Genomic DNA, 25,730 nt, shown 5'->3' on the forward strand with positions numbered 1-25,730 from the left:
GGTCACTGGCCATAGGTTTCTGGAACATCAGCCCACCAGGATAGTCATGTAATTAATTAAGGAAGAAAGTGGTTCTTCAGCATTGAGTAGTTGCCCAGAATAGCAATTAATGACAAGATTTTAGTGTCATTGCATTGAAGAAAGTTGTAACTCTCATATTAGAGATGCCTATCATCGAGTAGCCAAATGTATGTTTTAGTTCAGTGGGTAAATCAGTAAATTATTTTTTTTTTAATTAGTAATTGGAGTAGTTGATTATCTTGAAATTTTCCAAAGCTTTGGATGGATATCTTGCCCCTCTTCTGCATTTCTCATCAAGAAACCTGATTCTTGGAAACACTGTGCTACATAGGAGGAGTTTTCTCTCCTCCTCCTTACTTGGCCAACAAGTGGAATAGTCAAATAAAGGATCGGTCCTGTGGTACTATTTAAACTGTGTTACTAGTGTGTATGATAGAAAAAGAAGGCTTTTGTTTCTAAAAAGAAAAATAGTAATAATAAATTAAATTTAAAAATTTAACAACCTCTACGTGCCATCCAATGAATAATAATTATTTCCTTGAAAACTGAAAGTTCTTTATGCCATTTAATAGGATTTTAACAGTTGCCAGTAAAGTTTACATAGCAAAGTGCAGAAAGTGACTCAACCCTTGGCATGAGCAAGAAATGCCATTGCAGCTTAATGACAATTCTGTTACTGTTTTGCCTAATATCAGAATTTTTTATTTTCTTTTGTACCAGTTACATGAAACATTTCTTGCCACAATAGTTTTGGCAAAAAAAGAACCCATACCCCAAAGTACAGGCTTAATTTGTACCAGTGATATGTGGCAATTCTATTTTATACAGAGGGAGATTTAGTATCTAAAGTTTCATATATAGAAGTTGTACTTCTTTGAGAAGTGAGTTTATTCCGATTGCTCGAATTTCTATCAATGAAAGAAATAAATTTAGTTGGAAATAAATTGGCTTTTTTTGAAAGTAAACCTATGGTTAGAGAAATCCCCTGCAAACACCAGTCAGTGTATTCTTACACTTTGATTAAAGTATATGTTAAGCACAATTTTTAACCTTTTAAATCAGTGAACTTGTGCTGAAAACTGCTGCCATACTATAACATGACTGAAGAACAGTGTAAGGAGGGCAGTTAGTGGAAAATTTGAAAAGTTAGTTCAAAAATTGTCAGAAGATTTTATTTTTTTATACACTTTTGTTTGTTTTTTTAAAAGTATACAAAATTTTATTTAATGTGTGTCTTGTGTTCCATGAATGAAATATATCTCTAAAATAAAGACTACCTGAAAGATGCGATTTTTTTTTTCTTCGTCTGCATTTAGGCCAAAGGTCTGTTTTCTGCAAAACTTACGTCTGTTTTAACTTACACAGTCATTTTGACTACTCCTCTGTATGGATTACTAGTTAAAAATAGTTTGCTACGTTGTGCATAAATAGCCTGAAGAATATTTGAAAAGTGGCGTGGATGTTTTATAATATCAGGGAAAAAGACTTGTGTGGCACGAGTTGGGTAAGTCCCGCGTTAGAACAGCACCGTGAGCGTAATTCCTCAAGCAGTAACTTGGTTTTTTGCGTGTCTTAAATTTTTTGTCTCTCTCTTTTTGCGTTCAGAAGCTCTGCAGAGCTGAGCCAGGCGTGTGTGAGTTCACACACGTGCACACACACACACGTGCTCGCACACAGAGTTCCCCATCGCAGCATCTCTCTGTGACTGCCTTGGTAGCTTTGACTCTCCACACTTCGACTTCCACTGCTTCACATTGGAGTGTGAACATCCTGGGGGGGCGTTCTTTTATGTTTTCAGTTACTCAGAATTTCCATCTGCTTTTACTTGACTTGTGGTTGTGAAGATCATGCTTGGCCCATGGGATCTTACACAGTGCCGAGAGGATGTGGAGTTTTGTCAGCCAGGGAAATATGTCTGGCTTTTTTTTTTTTTTCTTTTTCTTCAGCAGCTTTCATAAGCTTCTCTTCTTGTGTGGTCCCACTAAACTGAGTATATTTAACAGAAATACTCTCCCTCTCTATCTTCTGTGTGCTGCTGTCTTTTAGGCAGTCTGTATAAGAAATCTGAGATCCAAAAAATGTTAGTCCGGACTGAAAATAAGGTAGTGTTACACAGAAAGGTACTTTAATAGTTGCACATTCCAAATTTATAACAGCATTCCACATTCTGGTTATGGACAAGTCTTAGTGGATCTGCAGTTACCAATAAACATCCCAGTTATATCTTTCTTGAATATTCTGTGCTTTCTTTTTGCAGGCACTGCTACAATCTACAGTTCAGCAGCAAGAAGCAGCTATTGAAAAGCAGTATATACTAGCAATTGAAAAACACTCTCACAAATGTGAAGAGCTTCTTAATGCTCAGGTATGGATGTGCACATGCAAAAAACCTTCGTGATTTTCTCTCAGTTTCAGCTCTTTTCTGTTTGAAAAAAATATTAACATATATGATCCCCAAAGAAAATAATCAATCTTTCGCCTCGAGTCCTGAGCCTACCAGTAAACACAAGTATTTAAAAATGCAAAATAAATAAGGACTCCTCATCTGTATCACTGAAACCTGCTTAGAGCAGATTCAAAAATGTTTAGCACTGAGAAAAAGTCTCGGATCAACTTAATACTTACTCCTTTAACAGCTGCCATTTTCTGTGGTCTCAGAGAAACCATGCAGTCATTTTTAATTTATGTAGTTAAAATTGTATGGGATTTGCAGGAATTTTTGATCCAAATTTTTTGATAGTTCTTCGGTGACAGACACAAACATCTGCTGTCCACCCCCATTTTTATTTCATGGAAATCTTATCTAAAAAAATTAAAAGCTAGCTATGAGGAATTATATAATATCCAGAAATATTATATTCTATATATATAATAGGTGTAAATTGGTTCACTTACCATGACTTGAGTAAAAATACACTGCATAGCAAGTGTTTGAAATCACATCAATTGCTGTTGAGTATCTGAACAGTGTAAAGCTGTTTTACTCTCAATAGGATCTTGGTTTGACTTAAGTACAGCTCTTGAATCAAAATAATAATGACCATTAGTATAGAAGTTTAAAAGAAAGAAAAAGCTAATATTCTAATAGCACCCTGAAGTTGTTTACATTGCAATTCACAGTTACCTTTTAAGTACTGTTAGCAACAGTTCAGCTAAAAATACAAAGGATAATATTTTTTCTATTTTCTTGGCATATGTCAGATCTAAATGCATCAAAAGTCCACTTGAAGCACTCCATCATTTCCAAAAGTGTTTCAAGACCATGCAACTGCTCTGACCATACCAATTAACTTTTAATGCAGGCATGTATTAAATATAAAAGCATCTGTGTAAACAGTATTGAGGAAAGATGTAATAATCTGGAGAAATCTACTCCATCGTGAATGAGGAGTTTATTGCAGAGAATTACAGTTATTAAATGCTATGCCTTAAAAGCAAGGAAAAATTAATTTTAGGAAAATGTTTTGTGTTATTCAAATGAACATATCATTTACTGGCTTGGTGTCACTTTCTGAATGTTAAAAAGCAGTGAATCTCATGAAATCTGGAAGTGTCATAGGAGGACTTTTGAGAGTGTACGTATAGATTGAGCTAAAATTTGCACCCGTGATCTGTTACATTTGCATCAAAACCCAAAAGAGGGACAGAAATGTGTAAACATGTTCAGGAGGTTCAGATTTACCTGGGGAGAACCGGCAATGTAAAGGAACTGTTGTGGTCTTAGGATAGGAGAGTAGTTGTGACATAACAGTGTCCAGTTCACATCATGTCGACATTTAACACCCCCTTTGAATCTCAGAATACGTATAAATTTTGTTCACAAACTTCCAAGTCATTTCTCATTCAACTAATTTAAGGTTTTTCACATTTAATTGTTACATGAGACTGGGATTTTGAAGCCTAATCAAATGGACAATTGTGGGTATTGGTGGTAGAACTATCAGGTTTAAATAAGTGGGATTTATACTGGCAAATTTTGTTCACTCATAAATCTTTGTTGGAAGAGATCTGAGAAATGGGTAGTATGGTTTTATTCTTTTTGAATACATCTATTCTTAAATGTATGTTTTGGTGCTTGTTTAACATTTCTTTTTGTTCAAATCACTTTGTTGGGTGATTTGAGATTGATGACATTACTGCTAATGTTTACACACCAAATAGCTTAATATTCTGTTATGGGATTGTACATGCATAGCCACCTTTACATGGAGAGTTATGAGTATTTCTATCACTGTAAAGAATTTTTTTTGGTGGAGCAGAAGTCACACACTGCAAGTATCTTCTCTAAGCAAACATCACATCTTTTTTTTGTTCCCTTCTAATGCTCTTGCCTTACAAGCAGTATTTTGCCTTCAAAGTTTAAAGCCCACAAAAAAATTGTCAACCCACATAGTTTTTTGTTCTCATTTCCCATTCCTTTTAAATTTCCTGCCATTTTATCTCATGTGATAAATCCTTTCTCATGCTTTCTTCCTAATCTCTTTGGCCCTCCAGTACCTGAAGGGAGTCTAAAAGGAAGATGGAGAGAGACTTATTTCCAAGGACCTGTAAAGGTCCTTTACAAGGACAAGGGGGAATGGCTTCAAACTGACAGAGAGGAGGGTTAGATTGGATATTAGGAAGAAATTCTTCCCTGTGAGGGTGGGGAGGCCCTGGCACAGGTTGCCCAGAGAAGCTGTGGCTGCCCCATCCCTGGAAGTGTCCAAGGCCAGGTTGGATGGGGCTCTGAGCTACCTGGGCTAGTGGAAGGTGTCCCTGCCCATGGCAGGGGGGTTGGAACTGGATGATCTTTAAGGTTCCTTCCAACTCAGACCATCTGGTGATTCTATGATGCCAACATTTGAAAAAGCAAACCAGGCATTCTTGTGACTTATTCAAGGGCTCCAGTGTCCTGATATCCTTAATCAATGAACAGGACAAGAGAACTCTTCTCCTCTGTGCCAAAAATTGATGTCATACACTGAATTTTTAGGAAAGCTGTGCACGTCAGTTTTACATTCCTAGCTTTTGAGGATATCAGAAAATGTCATTGGAAAACCCCTATGAGTTTATTACAAGTTGGGAAATCACAAATTTCATCCTTATTTTTTTTTCTGAGACACAAACATTTGATGTTGCCTTCTGAAAACAACACCAGCTTTGGTTTTGTGGTTTGACTCACGTGCTGTGTGAAAATACATGCTGGAAAACTCAATCATAAAACTTTTTAATTGTTTTTGAATACTCAGAAATTTCTCTCACTATTCAAAGTAGATGATGTTAAAAATGGGACTATATAAAGGTAGATTTCGAGATAGATTTTTTTATTCTTCTTAAAGCAGTCAATGATCTGTGTATTAAAGTAAAATAAAGCGTTAAATACCTGCACAAAATCACATTTATGATAAATCATTTTCCCTTCATTTATCTTGCACTTTTCTTTCCTTATCTTGATGATCTCTTTCCTTACTGTCTTCTAAACAGTGTGAAGCAGGAGTTCTTGGATGGGGAGGGATTAAAATATATGTGAAGTGAGTCTCAGAGCACACATTTCCATCTTAAATTATGGCTTGATGATATTCCTGATTTCCTCTGTGTCTTCCTGACTAAACAATATTAATCAGAGGTACAACTGGACATTCTGTGTAGTGTTTTCATGCTTGAATGTAGTTAAGGGGGATATATTTTACTGTGGCCCTTAATTATGTTGGTCTCATATTTTCCATTTTGATTCATGTAAAAGAAGAATGAAGAAAGACAAGGACTAGAAGTATTTAATTCTGTAGTTCAGTTGCATCCTTTCCTGGGCTGAGCTGCTTTTTTTCTTCTTGGTTAACCCTTAAGGTTGTGCCTTAAGGATGTGTGGCCTGAAGTTTTCCTCTGTATAAAGAGCATATGTGTATATTATGTGCTGAATTCTTTTCCATGGTTTAAGAAGCCAAAGGAGTGTAATTGCTGAGACAGAACAGTACTGGGAGTGTCACACAAAAAGGAAAGTACTCAGGAACTCAGTTAAATGCTTCCTCTTGCACTTTTGCACATTGGTATTTTTTGTGATGATTTTATGTTATGCTGTGAAACAAATCTTGTGTTTGTAGATGCAACATTTAAGATAAGTAGTTACCTCCATGTCTTTAATTCTTTTCCACCCTATCATGAAGCTGGCTGTCATTTGTATGACAAATAGTGGTTCAAAGTCTGTTGGATGGTGCATGAAATCTTTTGCCCTTTTTTCGAGGCACACTTAGAGAAGTACTGGTTTATCTCCAGTTTGAAAATAATTTGCTGAAAGGTCAGTCAGAATAGAAGTTCCATTTCCTGGAACTCAGTTTTTTAAAGTTTGTGATGCTTTCAAGAAGTGCTTGAGGACAAGCAGAAAACTGGAGTGACAATAGTCAGAGCTGCTGGAATGTTGGTAGGTACCAGTATTTGAATGATGCATTTTGGTGTGTTTTGCATAACTTTTTGTGAAAACTACCACTGTGTCCCCCCAAAATTCCTAAAATGTCAAATGTAAAAAGTGATTTTCTTATATAGCAAGTGATTGTTTGTATGCCAGGGAAAATGTTTATTTCATTCAACTTAGTCCCCTAGTCAGGAGGTATAATTTTCTATGATTTCAAATATTGTTTTTATATCTACTCATAATGTGCAGCATGTGTCTATAATAATCCTTATTTTGTGAACTTTGACTTCTTTTTTTTTTTTTGTCCTCTTGTAAACAAAAGAGGTTCTATGTTTTTCCCATCTGTAGGTAGTAATTGTGGAATCTACTTAATGCCTGATCTTGAAGGGAGCATATGCAAACTAGATTCTTAGAGAATTGTGAATATTTGCACTTTTAGGAGACATTAGCCAATTTTTGCAGTGAGAGTAGTAATCCAGACTTGCAGACTGATGAAAAAATGAGGACTGTGGTGGGCATAACCTTTCTGGTTCATTAATGCCAACTATGATAGGTTTGGAAATTCTTGAGAGTACTTACCATGTCCCCTTCTTTGGACATTTCCTCTCAGTTCTCAGATATCTCATAGTTTGCTGCTGTGGAAATATCTGTTTATTCATTCCCTTCAAAACCAAGTACTTCCTATCAGTCGTTCCTGTTACATTTTCATCTATGTCACTTCCACATAATTCATCAAGATGTGTCTTTCCAGGTCTGCTGCTCTTCTGCCAAGAGCAAAGTTACACTTTCTCAGAACTTCCCTGGTGGTTCCTGATTATGTATTATTTATTAGAATCCTGTTCCCAATTTGAGTAATTTATTCCTAAATCCATAATACCTCAATGTACCTTCGTATATAGAGAGAATTAAAATAAAAAGTCTGAGGTATCTCTGCTCTGTGTTTTCCTTGTATATGTATTGACTTTGTATCCAGTGTTGCTCATTATTTGCCTCCCAAAGTAAAAGTTACATTGCTGAGGTCCAAAAAGGCATATCTATTAAAAAACAAAAATGTAAACCCTTCAGAGGGTCCTTTAACTTCATTTCAATATACCCACTATCACATGCTAGTTGGAGGATGATTTTGCAGTCCCTTTGCCCTGCTAACTCAGCCAAGGATACTTTCAGAGTCTCAACCAAAAACGTTATTTGGAAATTACATTTTGCTTTCTTGGATTTGTCAAGTTGCACTTGAGAACAGCTCTTTAGAGCTGTTTTTTTTCTCCCCTCTCTGTCTTTTGCTTATATAACTAGCTACCCTGAAACCTTCATTGCTTGTTATGAATGCAAACCATCAGCTCTTGTCAATACTGAACAGCTAAGTAATATTAGTATGAGTTTTCTCCTCAACTATTTTTCTGTCAGCTGTTGTTGAAAAAAAAATTGTTTTTCTTCTGTTTTGCTGTCTTCCATTACTGAACATTAATTATATTGTTTGTGTTTTAGGAGTTCCTTTCCTTTAAGTTTTCCTGATAGATGGACCAATTTGGTGAGAACTCCTACAGGCTGTGAAATGAATTAGATAACAAAATAGAAGGAGTAATTGATACTTTTTATTCTTCTTCATATTTTTATGAAGTTCCTTATCTCTGTATCCCCAGGACCTCAAAGTCTGTGGGTTTTTTAGTAGTCTCTATTACTATGTACTCTTTCCAAGAAAAGTATTTTCATTATTAGATGCCTTTATATAGCTTCTTACTTTATTTATAAAAACAATGAAGCACTTATGCAGCAAAAAGTTTTAAGCTTAGTTTCAACCTCTGATGTGCCTCAAATTGTACAGTTTACACACTGTCTTTGTGATGCTGAGTACAAGTATATTCTTAGTTATTTTATTACTGCTATTATAATTTTTCTTTATATTCACTACTGTTTTAACTTTTCTGGTTTAATAATGTTTTGCTGATTCCTGAGCTTTCTCTTAGAAAAGCTTTGCTGCTTTGTTGGCCCCTTGGACCTCAAACTGGCAAAAAGATACAGTTCAACCATGCAGTAATAAGTTATAATTTGAGGAAGTGGAAATATGTAGCAGATGTTGGAATTCTTCAGGCAGATTTTCCACCTTGCACTGCCAAACACTCAGATGCCACAGATAGTGAGGACAGTGTAAGAAACCAGTTGCAGTTACCAGATCTTGTCATTTGACTCAGACAGAGTTTAGCAGTGGGGAAGAAAAGGTGCAGGATAAAAGAACATGCTGCTAAATGTAGCCAGTCTTTTTAGAGGAGCAGAAAGCCACTGTTAGTGTTTAAATAAGGTCACCTTTTTCCCTCAGGGTAATATTTTGGATAGGATGTAGGTAGAAGCGGGAATATTTTGATAACATTACAACATCATGATGCTCTGACTGTGTGTTTTTGTTGCGTCACCTTCCTCTCACGCCGATAATACTGTTTCCCATGACCTGTGTTATTTCTTCCTGCTGTTAGTTTCCTTCATGAGAGACAGAAATAAAAGTAGGACTTTGTTGAAATAGGTGAAGGGATTTTGAATTGGTGAGGTCTTAAAAAGCCCCATCCAGTGGTTTGTTATTCCTGCTGGTGAATGAAGTGATGAAACATTTGCTGGACGTTTCTGAAGATAATTTTTGCCGCGTCTTGAGGGATGGGGATAGTTCTATGTTCGTATGTAATGAAGGTACCAAAAAAAAAATAAAATCCTGGAGGTGAGATTATGCCTGTTTTTTTTTCTATTAAACTACTACAATGCAGTTTCATTAGATTAAAAAGTTCAGTAGATATTTGTGACAAGAAAAACTGGTCATTCACTGAGGGTGAATTGGACACATCAATGTCCCAACAAACTGGTTTTTGCCATGATGTCATTAAAAGAAGGTTCCAAGTGTCATTTCATTAGTGTGTGAAAATTGTTTCCTCGGATGAAAGATCTGTGAAAGAGGGAAGTACCATTAATTTGTTGCAGTGATACTACAAATAGTGCAAGATATTTTGGTCCTGTTTAGTATCAGGATATTCATATTAACTCTGGTTGTTCTGCGATGTTCTTTGCTGGTTTGTTTTTGAGTTATTATCTAACTGGCTACTATAGGCTATGAATAGCAGCTAAGAGAATGATTTTATCCATGCAGAATTTGGTGATCCATGCATGGTGATTTACTCAATACTGAGAAGGAACCAATCTGCAGAAACATAAATTGGAGGCCCATTATTTTAGCAAAATAATTGTATCCTTATTTGTGGATGAAATCCTATACACATTTCCTTTTAAATGAAACAGTACAGGACCCAGAAACTATATTTTTAAAAAGCTTTTCAGTTCATGCAAGACACCCTATTTTCTGTTTGACTTTAAATTTGTAGTTTAGGATTAAGAGAAATATGGAAGGAATTATAACTGTACTAAATTAGAATTTAGTATTAATAGCTTTAATGCAGCATTTTAGTTGTAAAATAGCTCATCTCATGCATTATTTCATTCACTCCATGAGTTCTTAAAAGATATACTGTGTGATCCTTCAAATTTTACTTACCTGAAAGAAAAATGTCACGATTCTTCAGAAATAAACTGAATATATAAAAATAACAAAATAGACTGACTAGTTGCTATTGTGATTAAATCTGTTTACAATGTCTTCTGTGACTCACATTCCAGGAAAAAAAAAAAGAAAGATTTTTTTGATTTCTTTTTTACAGGAATCAAGAAAAACCACAGGACCTCTGTATTTATATTTGAATCTACATCAAACGATTTTCATTTGGAACCATTGCCTAGAGAACTTCTTGCAGGGAGGAAAACATTATAACCTATTTTTGAATGCCTTTTGTTTTAAGTTAATTTTCACAAGACTCTTCTTGACCCTCTCATGCTACTTTCCAGAGAGTAGGTTAGAAACACTAGTGTTTCTCTCCACTTTGGAATACCACTTTTTAGAAAAGTTTGGGGTTTTTCTTCTTCTTTTTTTTTTTTTTTTTTTGAAATCTCTGATGTCTCACCGGGTCATCATGTCCCAGTAGAATTTGCTCTTCAGAATTTTTTGCAGCTCAGAATTTTGAACTCTTAACCCTACACTCCCTGACTAAGGGATAAAAGGAGGTAACATAGCTTTTTGAGAAAGAAGAATAAGAGTGCTAGGCTGTGGAAATCAGGTAAAGTAATGCATTAAAGAGCTATACAATTTTTGTACCTAAGCTAAAGGTTCATTACATCTCTCTGAGTATCTCTACATAATGTTCCACTGTCTGCTGGGCCTTACAGACAACAGTGGGAATGTGCAGCCTTGCAAAATTGCGCTGGGTGAAAACTTTCTTGTTGCTCTGGAGTTTTCACTGAGATTTATTTTGGTCTCACACTAATTGGTGCATCGTATTTCCAGTTCAGGACGTGTTTTATTTTTCGTCTGTAGCCATAACTTTTTATCAGTTTCCATTTTTAGAATTTTTTTTTACCTGCTTTCTGGTTCTTGGATTGTTGATTGATGAAGGAAACCCTCAATTCAACTTCCATTTGAAGTGGTGGACACTGTCTGACAATCTGCACGGGTTTAAGTGCTTTTTTTCCAAATGGAAGGCTCCAGGAGTAGGTCCTCATCACAGCTTTCACAGGAAACCTGGAAGAGACTTGGATATTTTTCATAGGACTGTTAGGTCTGATGAACTCATTATTCTACTTACAGGAGGCAGATCACTCTTTCTTTAAAGCTTTTGTTAGGTTTACTTTTTGGAGCATGGGCAGTATCCTCTGGACAGGCACATCTCAGGATAAGCCTAAGAGAAAGTGGCCTCTCCAATGCTTGGGAATCAAAATTCTGTGTATATATAGCTCAGAGTGGTACTTAAAGTCTCAAAACTCTTCCTTTATTCCTTTAATACTGTCTAACAGAGAGAGGAACATGTTCATAATTCTTACCTGTGTAAACTGGAAATGCTGAATGAGATTGGTCCATCTCACATCATTCCTGTAGCTTTAATTCCTGATGAGAAGGGGAGGGGGTTATGAGATAAGTCTGCTTAACTGTCGGCATTTAATTCAGTGTGTACAATCTTTAATTCAGCAATGGTTTCTTTGGTTAAGAAGAGGCCTTTCCTACAGTTCAACAAAAATCTGCAAGCCAAGTAAACAAATCTCAAACATCCTATTCCTGCTAGCTAAAAATACAAAGGCACTTGAAAGGTCTTGAATGTGTAAGTGCTGAAGTGAAACTGTCACCTTCTGTTTGTTTTTAACCTTCAACTCCCTTTAATGAAAGTCATCTGAAAAACCAGCTGAGGAAGCACTGACTCTCTATAAAGTTCATTGTGGCCATTAAGTCCCAGACTCCAAAGTCATTCTTCATACATCTGGAAATGTAACCTGCCATATGATTCTGTGGTATAGTAACTTCTTCTTGGAGGGTATATAGATTACATTAAAATCTGAAATGCAAAGCTAATTGCCCTAATTAAAGAATAGTTCCAGAGGGGCTACAATAATTTGCTGTGCAGAGACATTTAAACTAAGAGCTTGGAATTCTGTTCATACATTCATTAATCATTTCCTTGAATTACTGCTTTTTTTCTAAATCTGTCAAACTGCTGTCATTATACAGAAATCCTAAAATTTCTCTCGTTGTTGTCAGAAGAGGGAAGGCACAGAAACCTTTGCTGTCCATAATTTCCCAGATTTCCTGCTCAAGTGATATCCATAACCAAGATCCCTGAACATGCCCTTGAAAGAACTCTGCTTTGTAGTAAGGAATTCAGATGCATTGAGGTGCATCCTTTTCTAGAACATGGGTTAATAATACCACCAAGCTTGCTTTACATCATTTGAGTAAGCACAACTTTCAAGGAGATTCCATGGCTCCCTATGAAGGCTGATAAAACTGTGGGGCATTGTACCTTGGGAAAAAAGTGCTTGATAAGGAATTAAACTGCATATTAATTACATGCAGAATGGAAGCTTTTATGTCATATCCATGCTGTCTCTGCCATATGGGCTTTCTGGACACAAGACCTGTTTCAAGGAGGAGCAGTTTGTGCAATATTTTATTCCATTTTCTCTGTTTCTGGTTACTTATTTTTTCATCTAATTTATGTAATTTAATAGCTTAAGGTATGCTTCTCTCTGAAAAGCAAAAGTGACCAAATAGAGATTCTGAAGCCGAATAAACAGTTCTCCCAGGTATTTGTCTGGGTCTAATACAAGAGATCTTGCTTTACGAGGTTTTATGGGCAGCTGTTGCAATATTTGAGATCATATATGAACTCTTGGAAGTTTGGATATGAAGGCAATCATCTATGGGAGGATTATTGCACATGAATAAGCATTTATATTACAATAGGAAAGGACACACCAGGCTTTTCGCAAGAGACTTACAGTTGTGAAATTCGAAATTTTGTATTTCCATGAGAAGTAGGGATGCTATTTAATGTAAAGTAAGTTGCATTGAGTTATGGCAGAAGTCATTAACTTTTCTTTTGAAAGCACTCTAAATATGCTCACAAGTACTTACCTCTATTATCTTGAAAAATATGAACTGTTTTTATAAACAGATACAATTCTTAATAAAGTTCTTGCTGGATGTCAGTGAATTCCACAGATCTCCAAATGTAATACCATAGAGATCTGGTCTAACAAGGGGATGGGAGAGCCTTGCTCAGTCAAAGTAATCACACTGCAGTCACAGCAGCCTTCATTTTTATGGTAATTGTTTACTTACTGGGCAACTTTTTTGTAGTTAAAAGTCTCAAGCAAAAGCAGTAAATTGAATTTTAAAGATTCTTTACTGTGGGGTGGCCAGACACTGGCAGAGGTTGGTCAAAGAAGCTGTGGCTGCCCCTGGATCCCTGGAAGTGTTCAAGGCCAGGTTGGATGGGGCTTGAAGCAACCTGGGATAGTGGAAGGTGTCCCTGCCCATGGCAGGGGGGAGCTTTAGGGTCCCTTCCAACCATTCTGTGATTTAGTTGTGCATTCTCTTTGCAGCAAGGGACATCAGGATTTTTCAGGTGTCTCTATGATAAAAAGTTTTGATCCCAATATCTGCATTTTTCAGCATTGTGGGTCTCCCACAGGTTTATGAAAAGTGAACTGCTGAGCAGTGACATGGAGGGCTGTAGTCATAAAACCATTTTTATCAGCAAGGAGGATTGGCATTAGTTTTCTCCATTGACCATGTATAAATATTCTATATTGTATTAATGCAAATGTCTGCATTGTTTCAGGACTTCCAGGATGGGCTTGGATGTCTTCTCATACCTACATGTAAAATAAAACTTTAAAACTGCCCTGAAGTTTAAAAGCTGAAAATTGTGGTCCCATAGAGAATGTTGTGAAATACATCTCGTAGCTGGCCCGCTCTGGCAACTTGAAATGTGGGTACAGTCTTCATGTCTAACCCAGAAATCTGATGGTCAAACTGGAATTATCTGGCTGATAGGCTTAGTCTAGAAACTCTCATCATGCTTGAACAAGCTGACTGCTGTTCTGTTGAAGGGGCTTTAAAGAGAGAGGGGATTTTCTCTGACAAGCTCTCCTTAGAAACTCCCTCGCTGATTCTTGACAAGCAAATAAAGATTCAGTCTTTTGCTTGACATTAGTAGGCTTTGTGGATACATCTGAGAAAATATTTGCATATGTTTGTTTTATATTGTGCCATTGTGGAATAACACATTTGTGCAGTTGCTCAAGTGAAGAGTCGTGGGGATCGTTCAGGTAATAAAATCCATTCATTTTTTCACCTTTGAATTACTGGAAAAAAAGCAATTTCTGTAAGTGCTCTGATAGTTCAAGGTAATGTCTGAAAATACTGTGTCCACAAGAAAAGTGAGTTACACATCATTAAGTAGAACCACGAATTTCACTATTCCTTCCACAGGTGTTTTCCATTAGAATATGTCTGCCACATTCAGACCTATTTTAAGTAAATTCACAAGGAAATGCCTCTTTACATGTTTATCCTGGAAAGGCAGATAGGTGTTTTACTTTATAAAGCAGTCTAGAAGTTTTCTATTCTTCAAATGTAAAAATATTTTTCAGAACATAGTAGTGCAGTTTGGTAATGTATTTCTAGCTGCCATTAGAGACACTTAAAATTAAAAAATAATAAAATTGGTGAAACAGAAATGACTGTTTATTAGAAATTCTGGTGAAAGGGGTATTTGCCTGCATAAGTGTTTGTGTAAAAAATTTATGTTCTTTATGTACACTTATTTTAATAAGAACTCTACTGTAAAACTTTCCTTTTGGTGATCTTGTAAAATATTATTGTGTAATGATACTGTACTTTAGGGTTATGATATATCATCTCTTGAATAACATGTAAAAAAGTGTACTGACTTGCTAGAAATTCTCTCATGACAAATACCTAGCATCAATCATTTCCAGTAATAGTTTTTAGTTTTGAAAAACAGCTTTGCTCTTACAGACAGAACCTTTATCTTTCAAATGCTCTACTTTATATAGTGAAAAACAAATAAGTGAGTTGTGATATAGATTAAATGGTCACTTTATTTCAGTGTCCATTTTCTCCCTGGTTTTCAAAGTTCATGACATCACAAATGGTTGGAAAGAATGCATTTGTCTTCTGCTCTCTATACATATAACTGAGATGTAGTAAAAGCATGATTTAAATTCTGCAGCTGTTTAAAATATTTCAAGTTTGGTGTTGCTTAAACCATCTGTATCATTTGGGTAAGTGTTGCTTTTTTCGACTTCTTTCCTAATACTCTTCAGACTTAGAGCATATATTAGATATTCAGGAAGCTAAACATTTCTTATTATTGTATTTTTTTTCTTTACATGAAATCATTTAAAGGAGTGCTGTTTATGTAATTTAACTGAATCTACATCGAAAGGCATTTTGTAAGCAACTGAGGAACCTTGGATGAGTTTTTTGCATCTGTTTTAGCAGCAGACTGTGGTTACAATAATATGAATGTTTTCTCCCAATAGCATCAGCGACTTCTTGACATTCTAGAAGCAGAGAAGGAAGTGTTATCAGAAAAGATAGAAGAAGCTTTGATGCAGCAGTCACAAAAGCACAAGGTATTTCTTTCATTTACAACAAAAAAAGAGGGGTCTGATCAACACCATGGGAATGATCCTGTCACATTTATTGACAGGAAGAGGAAACTTTCTTAAGCACTTTGACAGTTTGAAATTATTTTGAGCCACTCCTCTGTTGTGTATTGCAGTTTAATTTTTCGTAACATTTGCAGGAGGTGCTGGACAAATGTTTGGAAGAAGAAAGGCAAAGGAGTAAGGAGGCTGTGGCAGCTGCTGCCGAGGTATCTCTTGTTAATTTAGTAGATGTGCAATGTGGGTTCCACGTGTGCCATTAGAAACACCGAGTTCAGCAACCCATTTTTATTTCATAACCAGATTTATCAAACTCTGCATTCTCATCCATGTTTAAGAGAAGCTAATTCTATTAATCATGAACATATCTGCTATATCCTGTGCCTTGATACAGAGAGCCAGTGTAACTCCTGTGGGGGATAACATCTCAGTTGTTTATGACAAGAAGTCACAGTATTGCAGTTCAGGTATTGCCTAAATATCTGGTTTTGTGGTCTTTCAGCATCATTGCATCTCGATTTGAAGAGCTGGGTAGGAGGTCAACTCTTCACCTTAGTAAGACAATTAGCATCGTGTCTTGCTTAACTTTTGTTAAATATGGTTGTTTTCAATGAGGAGAGAACGATTTCATAAATCATTAAAACAGGGACATTTTAACAGGTTTTCAATTATTTAAGTGGATATTTGACTAAAAGTGAGTATTCAGCTTCTAAAATATGATTTCTTCTGTCTGTTTCATTAGTAAGTGCATTGTTGTAGAGGACAGTAATTTTGTAGATGTTAAACTGTCTTTCATTTCTAATACTGTTGTAGAATCCAGTTGCATGTAATGATCTGGGAAAACTAGTGATGTATATTACCTAGTGCAGCTCATAAGGCTATTTTAGAATTTTCTGTATATTTTTATGTGTATTATATGAACACTAGCTGAGCACCTCTCTGAATAGCATTCAGTAACACAAGAAACATTTGTTACGTGGTTGACATCTACAGGAAAATGTGTGTAGTAGAATACCTTGATTTAATAGGGCTTTTTTAAAAAAAATTACTCTGTTTTTAAATATCTAAGTGAAAAATCAAGTGCCAGTGAATTGCAAGAAACAGCTTTATTTGTAAGTGCAGGTATCTGATGAACATCATATTTTTTGCCATTTCTGACTTCACTTGCCCAGGTCTATAATCACCTCCAAGGGGCATTGGAATGACCTGTAAGATTATTAAAACTGAGGGGTTTGCAAATGTGGGGGGGTTTTAGCCCATATTTGCTTATTTTGAACTTCAGTTTGCCATTATTTAGCTGTAGATATTATGCAATAGTTATGCTGATAGATGTCTCTGTGTGGCTGCTTTGCCACAGAAAACACTCAGACTTTTGGGACTTCAGATGTTTGTAGGTAAGAACAGGAATATCTCCTACACAGGAATATCATGGCAGGCCCATGATGTGCCTCTTTTTTCGTGGGTTTTGCTGCATTATTTTTGTGCTAAACAAACTAGTTATGAGATACTGTGTTTTTGGTAGGGGGGGAATTTAAGAGCCTTACTTGTAACTCCCTTTTCCTTTCTGTAACTACACAAGTCACTGTCCAGAGGTAATACCTGCTTCAGAGAAATATAAATTCATAGTTCAGAAGTGAAAATGCTTATGTTCAATATCTTATCAGTTCTTAGATCTCATTAGGAGAAGGTAACATATGTGAGTTAGGCACTTGTGTTGGGCGTGTTGGTCATCTGGTTGTGCCTCATTTGTTTGAAAGGCTGAGAAAGAAGCAGTGCAGGAAGCTGTTCTGAAAGCAGTAGAGGAGGAGAGGAGGAAGATTCATGCAGAAGAAAGAAAAATGTGGGAAGCAGAACGTGATAATCATAAAGAGAAGATTGCCCAGGCTGTTTCGGAAGCCATGGAGGAACAAAGAAAGCAGAATCAGGTTGGTATATTTTACCCTTCCAGTGGTAAAATATATGTATTTTATGTATTTTATTTTATGTATTTTATTTTTGCATTTCAACGTCTTCCAAATGTTGTGCTAGATTTCCTTGTGACATCTTGTCATTCATCAGTGCACACAGTTGATCTTTGCAATACACAGCAATCTTTTTAGTTTATTTTCATCTAGACTGTGTATGGAGAGAGGCTGACACATAAAGAGTAAAATTCTTGTGACACTTAGAGGCCCACAGATTGAAATGAGATAAATCATGCCCTCTAAGTGCTTGGTTTTGTCCCCTGACTTCAAAAGGAACCAACTCAGAGAGTGGCATTTGTGCTGTAAACAGTTTAGGTGACTTTTTATACCTGTGGAAGAATAAAGATATTACATGTGTTCCTTATAGAACAGGTACAAAATAAGGAGAGGGTTATAAAAATCAGAAGCCTAAGCCAGTAATGAACCAGAATTTCTAGAGTTACTCATTAGAGAGGTGCTTCTATAATTGTATGTCACCTAACACAAAATGGGAGGGACATTCCCAACGTTGCTTTTAGCAATTTTAGGAATTACAAATTAAATATGTTATAACAGCAGTTAAATTACTATTCCAAAAGTTGATTTTCTAAGTCTCTGATGCTGGAAATGTTTGAAGGAGCAGCCTGTAAATTCACTGATTTCTTGGTGACATACTTGAATGTTACAGTCATCAGAATTTTAAAGAATTTTTGTTTCATTCACGTGTTGGAATTTGACATGGCTGTATTCTATGTCCTGAATAAGAAAAACAAACAAACAAACAAACAAACCAAAATAAAAGTTTAGAATTTGAAGTAAAATAGAAGTAAAATAGCATATCACACAAGCTTAAAAATTAAGTCCTTGGAAACGGATCCCATTTCCCTTTCCTGTGTTAAACAGAATTATTGACTCTACATAATCAGCTGCACAAAAAAGTTGTTTTTTGATGCTATGCCAATATTATATCTGTATTGCTACATTTCTAATGTGAATAGAGTGATTTTACTTTTTATATGGCTTCTTCTTTTGAATGTAAAGGTATCAGGTGGGAAGATGTCAGTTTTTAAGACTTTCAATAAGCCTTCAGGCACTCAAACTCTTCTTTAGGTTAAAAAGCTGATTTCAAAGATAAATTCAAGCTGAGAACAATTTTTTGGGGTTTAGTTAGATACAAATCATTTTGACTCTCCAGAGTGAGAATTGATACCAGTGGTGCAGAGAACCTGTTGATGGAAGGGAGAGCAATAAAGCAGTTTTTTACTGCAGTAAAGAAAAATACAGTGATTTTCTGGAACATGAAGAGATTAACATGAGGATGACTTTGGTGATGAAGCTTGAGAAGGGTTTTGATGAATCCTGAAGCTTTTTGGTGCAGGAGTCCCATAGGTGGGTGCAGGAGTTCAGCCAGGGTTCCGTATTTCTGGATTTGGGGAGCATCTTAAGTGTCCCAGGGGCAGGAGAGACACAGACTAAGCTGTTGTAACAACTTGGAGGTGTTGGAGAATGTTGGGGTTAATTGTCCTGTAAATATCTTGTGCTTTATGTAATCTTGTGTCATTAATACCATCATTAGTTCCATCTCTTTTAGTGCTGAATAGCTCTGACAACTTTGATTGTAACAGGAATACTTTCTCTTATTCAGTTGTAAATAAAAAAAAAGTAAAATAAATTAAAAAAGAATAAAAAAATGTTTCTCCTTTGAGTTAGGTTCATTTTTCAAATATCTAACCTATTTTTAATTAGGGAAAAAGGCAGATTTTTCTCAAGATTTCCAGAATTCTTTCACATAAATGTATAGTATATATGAAGTTACACTCTTATATTTTGTTTTCTATAAGATTTCTCTTTCTGGAGCTGTAACTGCACTGTTGACTCTCTTGCAGTTGTCTAACGTTTTAGACAATGAAATATAAAATTGTGGCCATGTAGTGCTTGCCTCATTTAGTTCTTTATGCTCTGCTGTGTAATTCTTTATGGTTCCTGCTTCAATATTGTCACCTCATACTGTCATTATGTTTAGTACCAAGTAATGCAACAACTTAGTGCCTTTGAATCTAAGTGAACATGCAAAATAATCTTTATGGTATCAGACATATAAAAAGAGGCTTAAGAGAAGTATTTTTATTTCAAGAGAATTTTCTGACTAAGCCATGATTTTGGAAATTTACACTAGGAAAGGGAAGCCTGACTTGCTTTTAATAGTCTCTTCTTTTAGTTTATCTTCAGTTTATCACCAGAGGAAATAATCTGTGTGAGAAAGAAAAGATATTTTTATGTTGACTTCTCTGTCTTGTATCACACGAGTACTTGTCATAGAATTAAAATTTTAGTTTGCTGTAAATTAATCTGAAGAGGTTTGCTTTACTGATTTGAACTAAACCAAAGAAATTAAGCCTATTATTAAAGACTTTTCCATTGCTAATACTGTAAGTCTGTGACATTGAAAGATCACCAAGGGTCAGTGTAGCCTTCTGCAAACAGGATGGCTTTCAGTCACAGTGCCCATAATTAACTCTAGGAATAATTAGTGGAAAAAATTGAAAACATTCAACATTTTATTATTTTCTTTGAGGTGCAAACCCATTAAAGAAAAAGGCAGTGTCATATGCATGGGGCAAGAGTTGATAAAAGACATATTTTAAAAACTACAGCACCATTGTGTATCTGCAAAACATTTAAATTATGAACACAAGGGAAAATAAAAATCTGTGTTATAATGGAATTAATCTGTTGGCTTCTCCTTTACTTCCTAGACCAGAAAAACGTGATTAGGAGTTCTGATTCTTTGTTTTGAAGAAGTAATTTACTATCCACTAATTTTCTTTATAAAATACAATATTTGGGGGTTTTTTGCCAGTTTTTAAACACAGTCACTGGAAGTTATATGGTTATGTATGAGAAAGCAAAAGGAGAAAAAAAAACACATTAAATATGGTAGGTAACATTTCTTAGGTCAGGCAATTTTAGCATAAGGGCAATAAATCTTTCAAGATCACACTTGTGCTGAATCAGGTAATGAAATTTCCTTTCGTCTTCTAAATAATGTGTTTTAAAGAAGAAAAGATGAATCTACCATGCAGGGATGATACAGGTATTTTTTTTTAGACTTTTTTTTTTGCAGAGTGGCCAGGAAGGAGAACAATAGTGGATGCAAATCTGGAAGTTTATGCAGATTGCTTCTGCTTGTTAGATATTCATGCTTGACAAAATGTTGTCCTAGAAGAAATGTTTGTCCTTAGTCAGATGGAGGTCAAGTCTGCAGATAAGGAGATGCTACCTCCATGCAAGATTTATTTTCTTAATTGAACATTGCCAGAGAAAATTCTGGGGACTCGGAGACAGTTTAATAACTAAATCATGATGAATATCAAATATTTTGTTTTACCAAATATGAAAAAGCAGAATAAAGATAAATTTACAGTGAAAGTAGGAACTAAGACATACTTGTTCTTGATGGAACATCAAGAACAGTTCCATTTCAACTTGATGGAACAACCTTGACATATCCCCTTCTTTTTTTTTTCTTTAAGAAATTAAAGGATTAGAGTAACATGAATATTGCATTTGTTCTCATGAAAACTTTGACTGCTCCAGTGACTTGGGGTCTTTACGTAGAGACATAGGATTTTTAATTAAGGTGAAGGTATTATTTTTGAAGCCTTTCAGGTCTGAAGGGATAAATGAGATATTTTACATCGCCAGGGAAATGGCAAAATTTTTTTAGAGCACTCTCTTGAGGCTGGAAGGTATTAAAAGTCCAGATTACTTTCCTTTTCCCTGAGACTGGCAGCATCTTCAGGTTTTATGCACGTGCTATTCAGTTGCTTTGTGCTTTTATTAAAGAGTTATTTGGTGGTTGTTTTTTTTTTTTAATTTAGAAGAGTATTCTTAGGTTTGGGAAGGGTGGGCTTGCGTTTTAAATCAGGAAGAATAAGCTCTCCTTGATAGAAATGAGTAGTCTTTTGATTAAAGGTAATGTTCTTTTGCACAGGAACCTCACTATCCTTTTCCAACACATTGGAAACTCATTGCAGATTAGGAACTCATCTATTCAGCAGGGCAGATGTAGCCTGGAATGTCTCCAGTTGTTTGTTTTCCATGCAATGTATTGTGTTTTTTACAGTGGCAACTTCCCTGCAAAGAGAGTTTAATGTGTCTGATAGTTGTCAGTGTTGAGAGGAATACCTGGGGAAATTCTTCCAATAGGATGGTTTTTTTCTAGAACACTTATTTGAATAAACAGTGGATATCCTCTAGATAAGGAAAAAGTATAAAAGGTAGTTTGGCTGAGGCAGAAGCATTTCCCCACAGAATTCAAAATTGCAGGGAAGCTCCTGGGGTGCAACTAATAAACTTCAGTGAAAAAACAATGGACAATGCTCTCTATTGTCATCTACTTTACGTTCATTTTTACTCTTCAGAAAAAACTAAAATCCAAAAATTCTTTGGGGATACAGGAAGATGAGATCCATACAATTTTGAATAGAGTAGAAGGATGCTATATTGTATTTATAATTTGTGGGCAGTGCAGAGTAGCTGTACCTCCCATAGCTGTAATGCACAGAGCTCTCTGCATGGCAGTTCTTATCATTTTACAAAGCTAAATACTCAGTTACATAAAGGAGGCAAAATTGATGGTGGTGGGGGAGAGAATTAACAAAAGAAGCTAAAGCACCACTATATTTGTTTTAAAACAAGTTCATTAAAAGTAAAATGAAAGCTGGCAGCTGCAGGGTGAGCCCTGGAAATTTTAAGTCTATCTCATAGCTTGAAATTAATAATTCTGCTAAGGCAATTGAAGCAAAGAATCACCTTTGTCATTTCCTGAAGGCTTAAATTTAAAATACTGTAGATAATCTAGTGTAGTTTACCCTAATTCTCAAGGGGAAAAGAGCCCGAGTTCATCATTGCCATAATCCACACAGCAGATCCATTAGAGACTCAAGTGTTCTGAAGGCTGCAGATATTTAGGGGAAAAAAAAAAAAAGAGCCTTTAATTTATTAAAAGAACTAACATAAACTCTGCTTCCTCTTGGACATGAGCAAAAGCACTGAGGCAAAATGATCTTACCAATGGGAAAGTACTTCAGGAAAACTGAGGCTGCGGTGTTACATCCAGCCAAGCCACAGCTGAGATATACTGAGATATACAAGGAAAAAATATTTCTGCAAGAAAAGTTAACTAAAGGGCTTATGAAAAAAAAGGAGAGAAAAAAAAAAAAAAGAAGTGAACTTCCCAAAGTGTGTCCTGAGTAAATCTCTGAGCGTTAAAGACAATTGAATGTGTTTGCGCCTCTGAAGGTTCAGGTCGTGGTGTTCTCAGCAGAACAATAAATTTGGAATCTGTGAACTTGGAATGTATTAACAAAATTTTAATGGTAAACGCACAGATAGTTGAAAAAAATTTGTTCTTTAAAGCATGTTTAATGTTTTTTATGAATTTATGAATACCAGTATATGCCATTGCTTAGAAGGTAAAAGCAAAATGTCCAGAACACCTGGTGCTTAACCTTAAAGAATGAATGGCTCCTTACCTGCTATGTTATTAAAACCTTTTTGGTTCTTATGCTCATCTGCTTGAGGGAGTGCTTCTCTTGATAGTTTTGGCAAGCCTGAATCAATTGTATTGAAGGTTTTTTAAGGATTTCCACACCCAGTCATATGGAAGGGAATAAAAGATGTGTAAGTGAAAACACGAAGCCGTTGTTGTACCTAAAGAACTGGGGTTTGTTTCTTTTCTGCTAGTGCTGAAATGAACTGTCAAATTTTTCTTGAAAATTATTGTTTGTCTAAATATTTTCCCTCATTGAGAGAGGTTGAGAAGGTTGTAAGAACTAATAAGTAGAAGAGTTTTTCTACAAAGTTATTTCCCACTCCAGCTTTCAGTCAGATTTATTAGCTGCAGAATGGCCCTTTCTTAGCCCTATAATGTGTAAAAAACACTTCTCTTTTTTTTCCTGCATCAAATCAGTAAGTATATATGGAATATTTTGGTGGATAGTATAAGGGAAAAAATAAAATATATGGGGACTATACATTTGTCTTGACTTTTTATTTTCCAATAAAACTACTTTTGCAGATCATATCATTTTTTAGGTGTCAAAACTATGGAATTTTGTTTATTGCCCTCACAGACTCATTGTCTTAAAAAAATAAAGGACATGGCTTGCAAGTTCATGCACCTTTCCTGATTTTGAAATCTATGAATTAATTTCATATTGTGTATCTGCTTATTTGTCTTAAATTTTTTGTTTGTTGTGCGCAGTAGTTTTGTTTCAGATCTAATTGTAAATATAATTGTTTACAGGGTGCTGGGTATTTAAGCATCAAAAGTGTTGGAGATGACATATCATATCTAAGAACATAGGTACAATTTTCATCCAAGCTCCCACTTTTCCTATATTTTTATTAATGCATCTTTTTTTTCGTCCTAACTATAGGTTTTCCTTTCAAAATACTGCCATAATTATAGTTATAACTTTCATCCCTTTACTCCATCACTGTTTCGTTGTGAAATAGACTATAAACTGCTTTTTGTCTCTGCTTCAGGGTTTGCTGTTGTCTCTTTCTCATCATTAGTCACTCTATTTATAGTATTTGTTACCAGAAAACCAGCTTTTACTTATGAAACATTCGTGATATTGGCATTGTTTGCCCTTCTTCTGTGATGCTTTTTGACTTGGGAGGATTTCCATGGGACATACAGTATTAATTTCATTTCCTTCCCTTTGCATCTATGAAATACAGAGCTTTGAGGGCATTGCCAGTTAAGTGAATACAAAATAGTTTATCAGTCTCTCTTTGTCCATTTGTTATTTGTTCCATCTTTTACAAGGGTTGTAGAAACTGATGGAGGAGTCAGAGTTTGAAATACTCCATTTATTCTGTTTCTGAAATACCCAGAAAAATTACATATTTGGTAATGTAATTCCAGGAACAACTTTTTTAGACTTCGTAGTATTTTGATGGAGTGGGAGAGTGTTAATCTTCAGAAGAAGAAAAGGTATTTTTTCAGCAACAGTCTTGGACTATTGTAATATTGCTCTTTATGTCCAATATCTGGTGGATTCATACAAGAAGTTGTTGGGTTTTTTCTCTATATCTTGATTCCTACCCAAATAGTCACTTGATAATCAAATGATGTGCTGGAGAAGAACTTGCTCTTCAAAGGACATCTCCAATTTCTACTGCCTTTACATGTTGTTCACCTTTCAGTGGGAATGTTTGCTTACATTTCCCTCCAGAGGACAGCCAGCCATTATTTTCAGTTTCACTTTCTTCTTGGTTTTTCCGCCTTCTTGCAGAAACATTGGTGTGGCCAGTGTTTATGGAGACACTTTAAACAAAAATGTTGTGTAATCTTGAGCGTGTGAGGAATGGCACAACTTAGCAGCACTGAGTGGAAGGAGATCCCTGCCATTAGATGAGTTTATTTTTTAATATGCTTGCAAAGTCTGGAAGAAGAATAGTTCACTGCATGCAGACTTTAACCATGTCTGACTTCAGAAGTAGATTGTAGTAGTTATAACCACAGACGTTATAATTTGAGGGTTACTATTTTCTGAAAAACCACAAACATTGCAGTCTGTGGCTGCATTTCCTAGATAAAATTTAGTACTGCCACCTGATCCTTGTGTGGAAACAAAAGAATTTTCCTATAAATTGCAAACCAACATATGGCTTGCTTTATTTTTAAATACTGACTGGAGTTCTCTGGCATATACAATAGTGTTTTTTTCTTTCTGTCTTCCTGCAGATTTATTTATTGTGATTGTGTGGTTGTCATTCCTAATATATGGTTGAATATGATTTATCAATTGAGTACTTGAAAAAATACTTGAGTATTTTATTTTTTATTAGGTATTCTAATCTTCTAACTGGTGTCATGTCAAGCACATATATACAGGGTTGTGTAAAGCAGCTAACTTTGTGACTATAATTTAGTACTCCAACCTCTGATCAAATACTAAAAAAACCAGGGTGTGGGGGGGAAGGAATTGCAGTTTGTGGAGTGCTCTTCCCCACCTTCTTACGGGAAACTGGGTTTTCCCATTTCCTTGGCTCTCACTAACAGCCTCAAATAATGCTGCACCCTCTTTAGTTAAAGATGAAATAAGGGCCAATTTTTACCTTTGCAACTGAAATCTTTTAGGATAAAATCTAAAGGTAAATACAACATAATAGGAAAGAGCAAAGAAAGAGTTGAAGTAAAAGTAAGCACATGCTGGCAGGTGTACATGCAGTTAAGACTTTGTTGAACAGTAGTAATAGGTAATATCCAAGTTTAAATACCTTTATATAGTTGATATTTAATGACAGAAATA

The 25,730-nt window shown here is 35.5% G+C and overlaps 1 protein-coding gene across 6 annotated transcripts in view; it reads left to right on the forward strand.

Moving 5' to 3' along the window:
• Window positions 1-25,730, forward strand: part of CCDC91 (coiled-coil domain containing 91) — a 121,564-nt gene that overhangs the window by 59,422 nt on the left and 36,412 nt on the right. For 5 of the 6 annotated variants that reach the window (XM_027702516.1, XM_027702512.1, XM_027702517.1 and 2 more), the window contains exons 8-11: window positions 2,279-2,386; window positions 15,335-15,427; window positions 15,601-15,669; window positions 17,218-17,385. In XM_027702516.1, coding sequence (XP_027558317.1) covers window positions 2,279-2,386; window positions 15,335-15,427; window positions 15,601-15,669; window positions 17,218-17,385 — 438 coding nt within the window. The remainder of the gene's footprint in view (window positions 1-2,278; window positions 2,387-15,334; window positions 15,428-15,600; window positions 15,670-17,217; window positions 17,386-25,730) is intronic. The other variant, XM_027702514.1, reaches the window with a different exon arrangement.

The sequence above is a fragment of the Neopelma chrysocephalum genome, unplaced genomic scaffold (assembly GCF_003984885.1).
Source record: "Neopelma chrysocephalum unplaced genomic scaffold, ASM398488v2 Primary Assembly neopelma1_188, whole genome shotgun sequence".
NCBI lineage: Eukaryota > Metazoa > Chordata > Aves > Passeriformes > Pipridae > Neopelma > Neopelma chrysocephalum.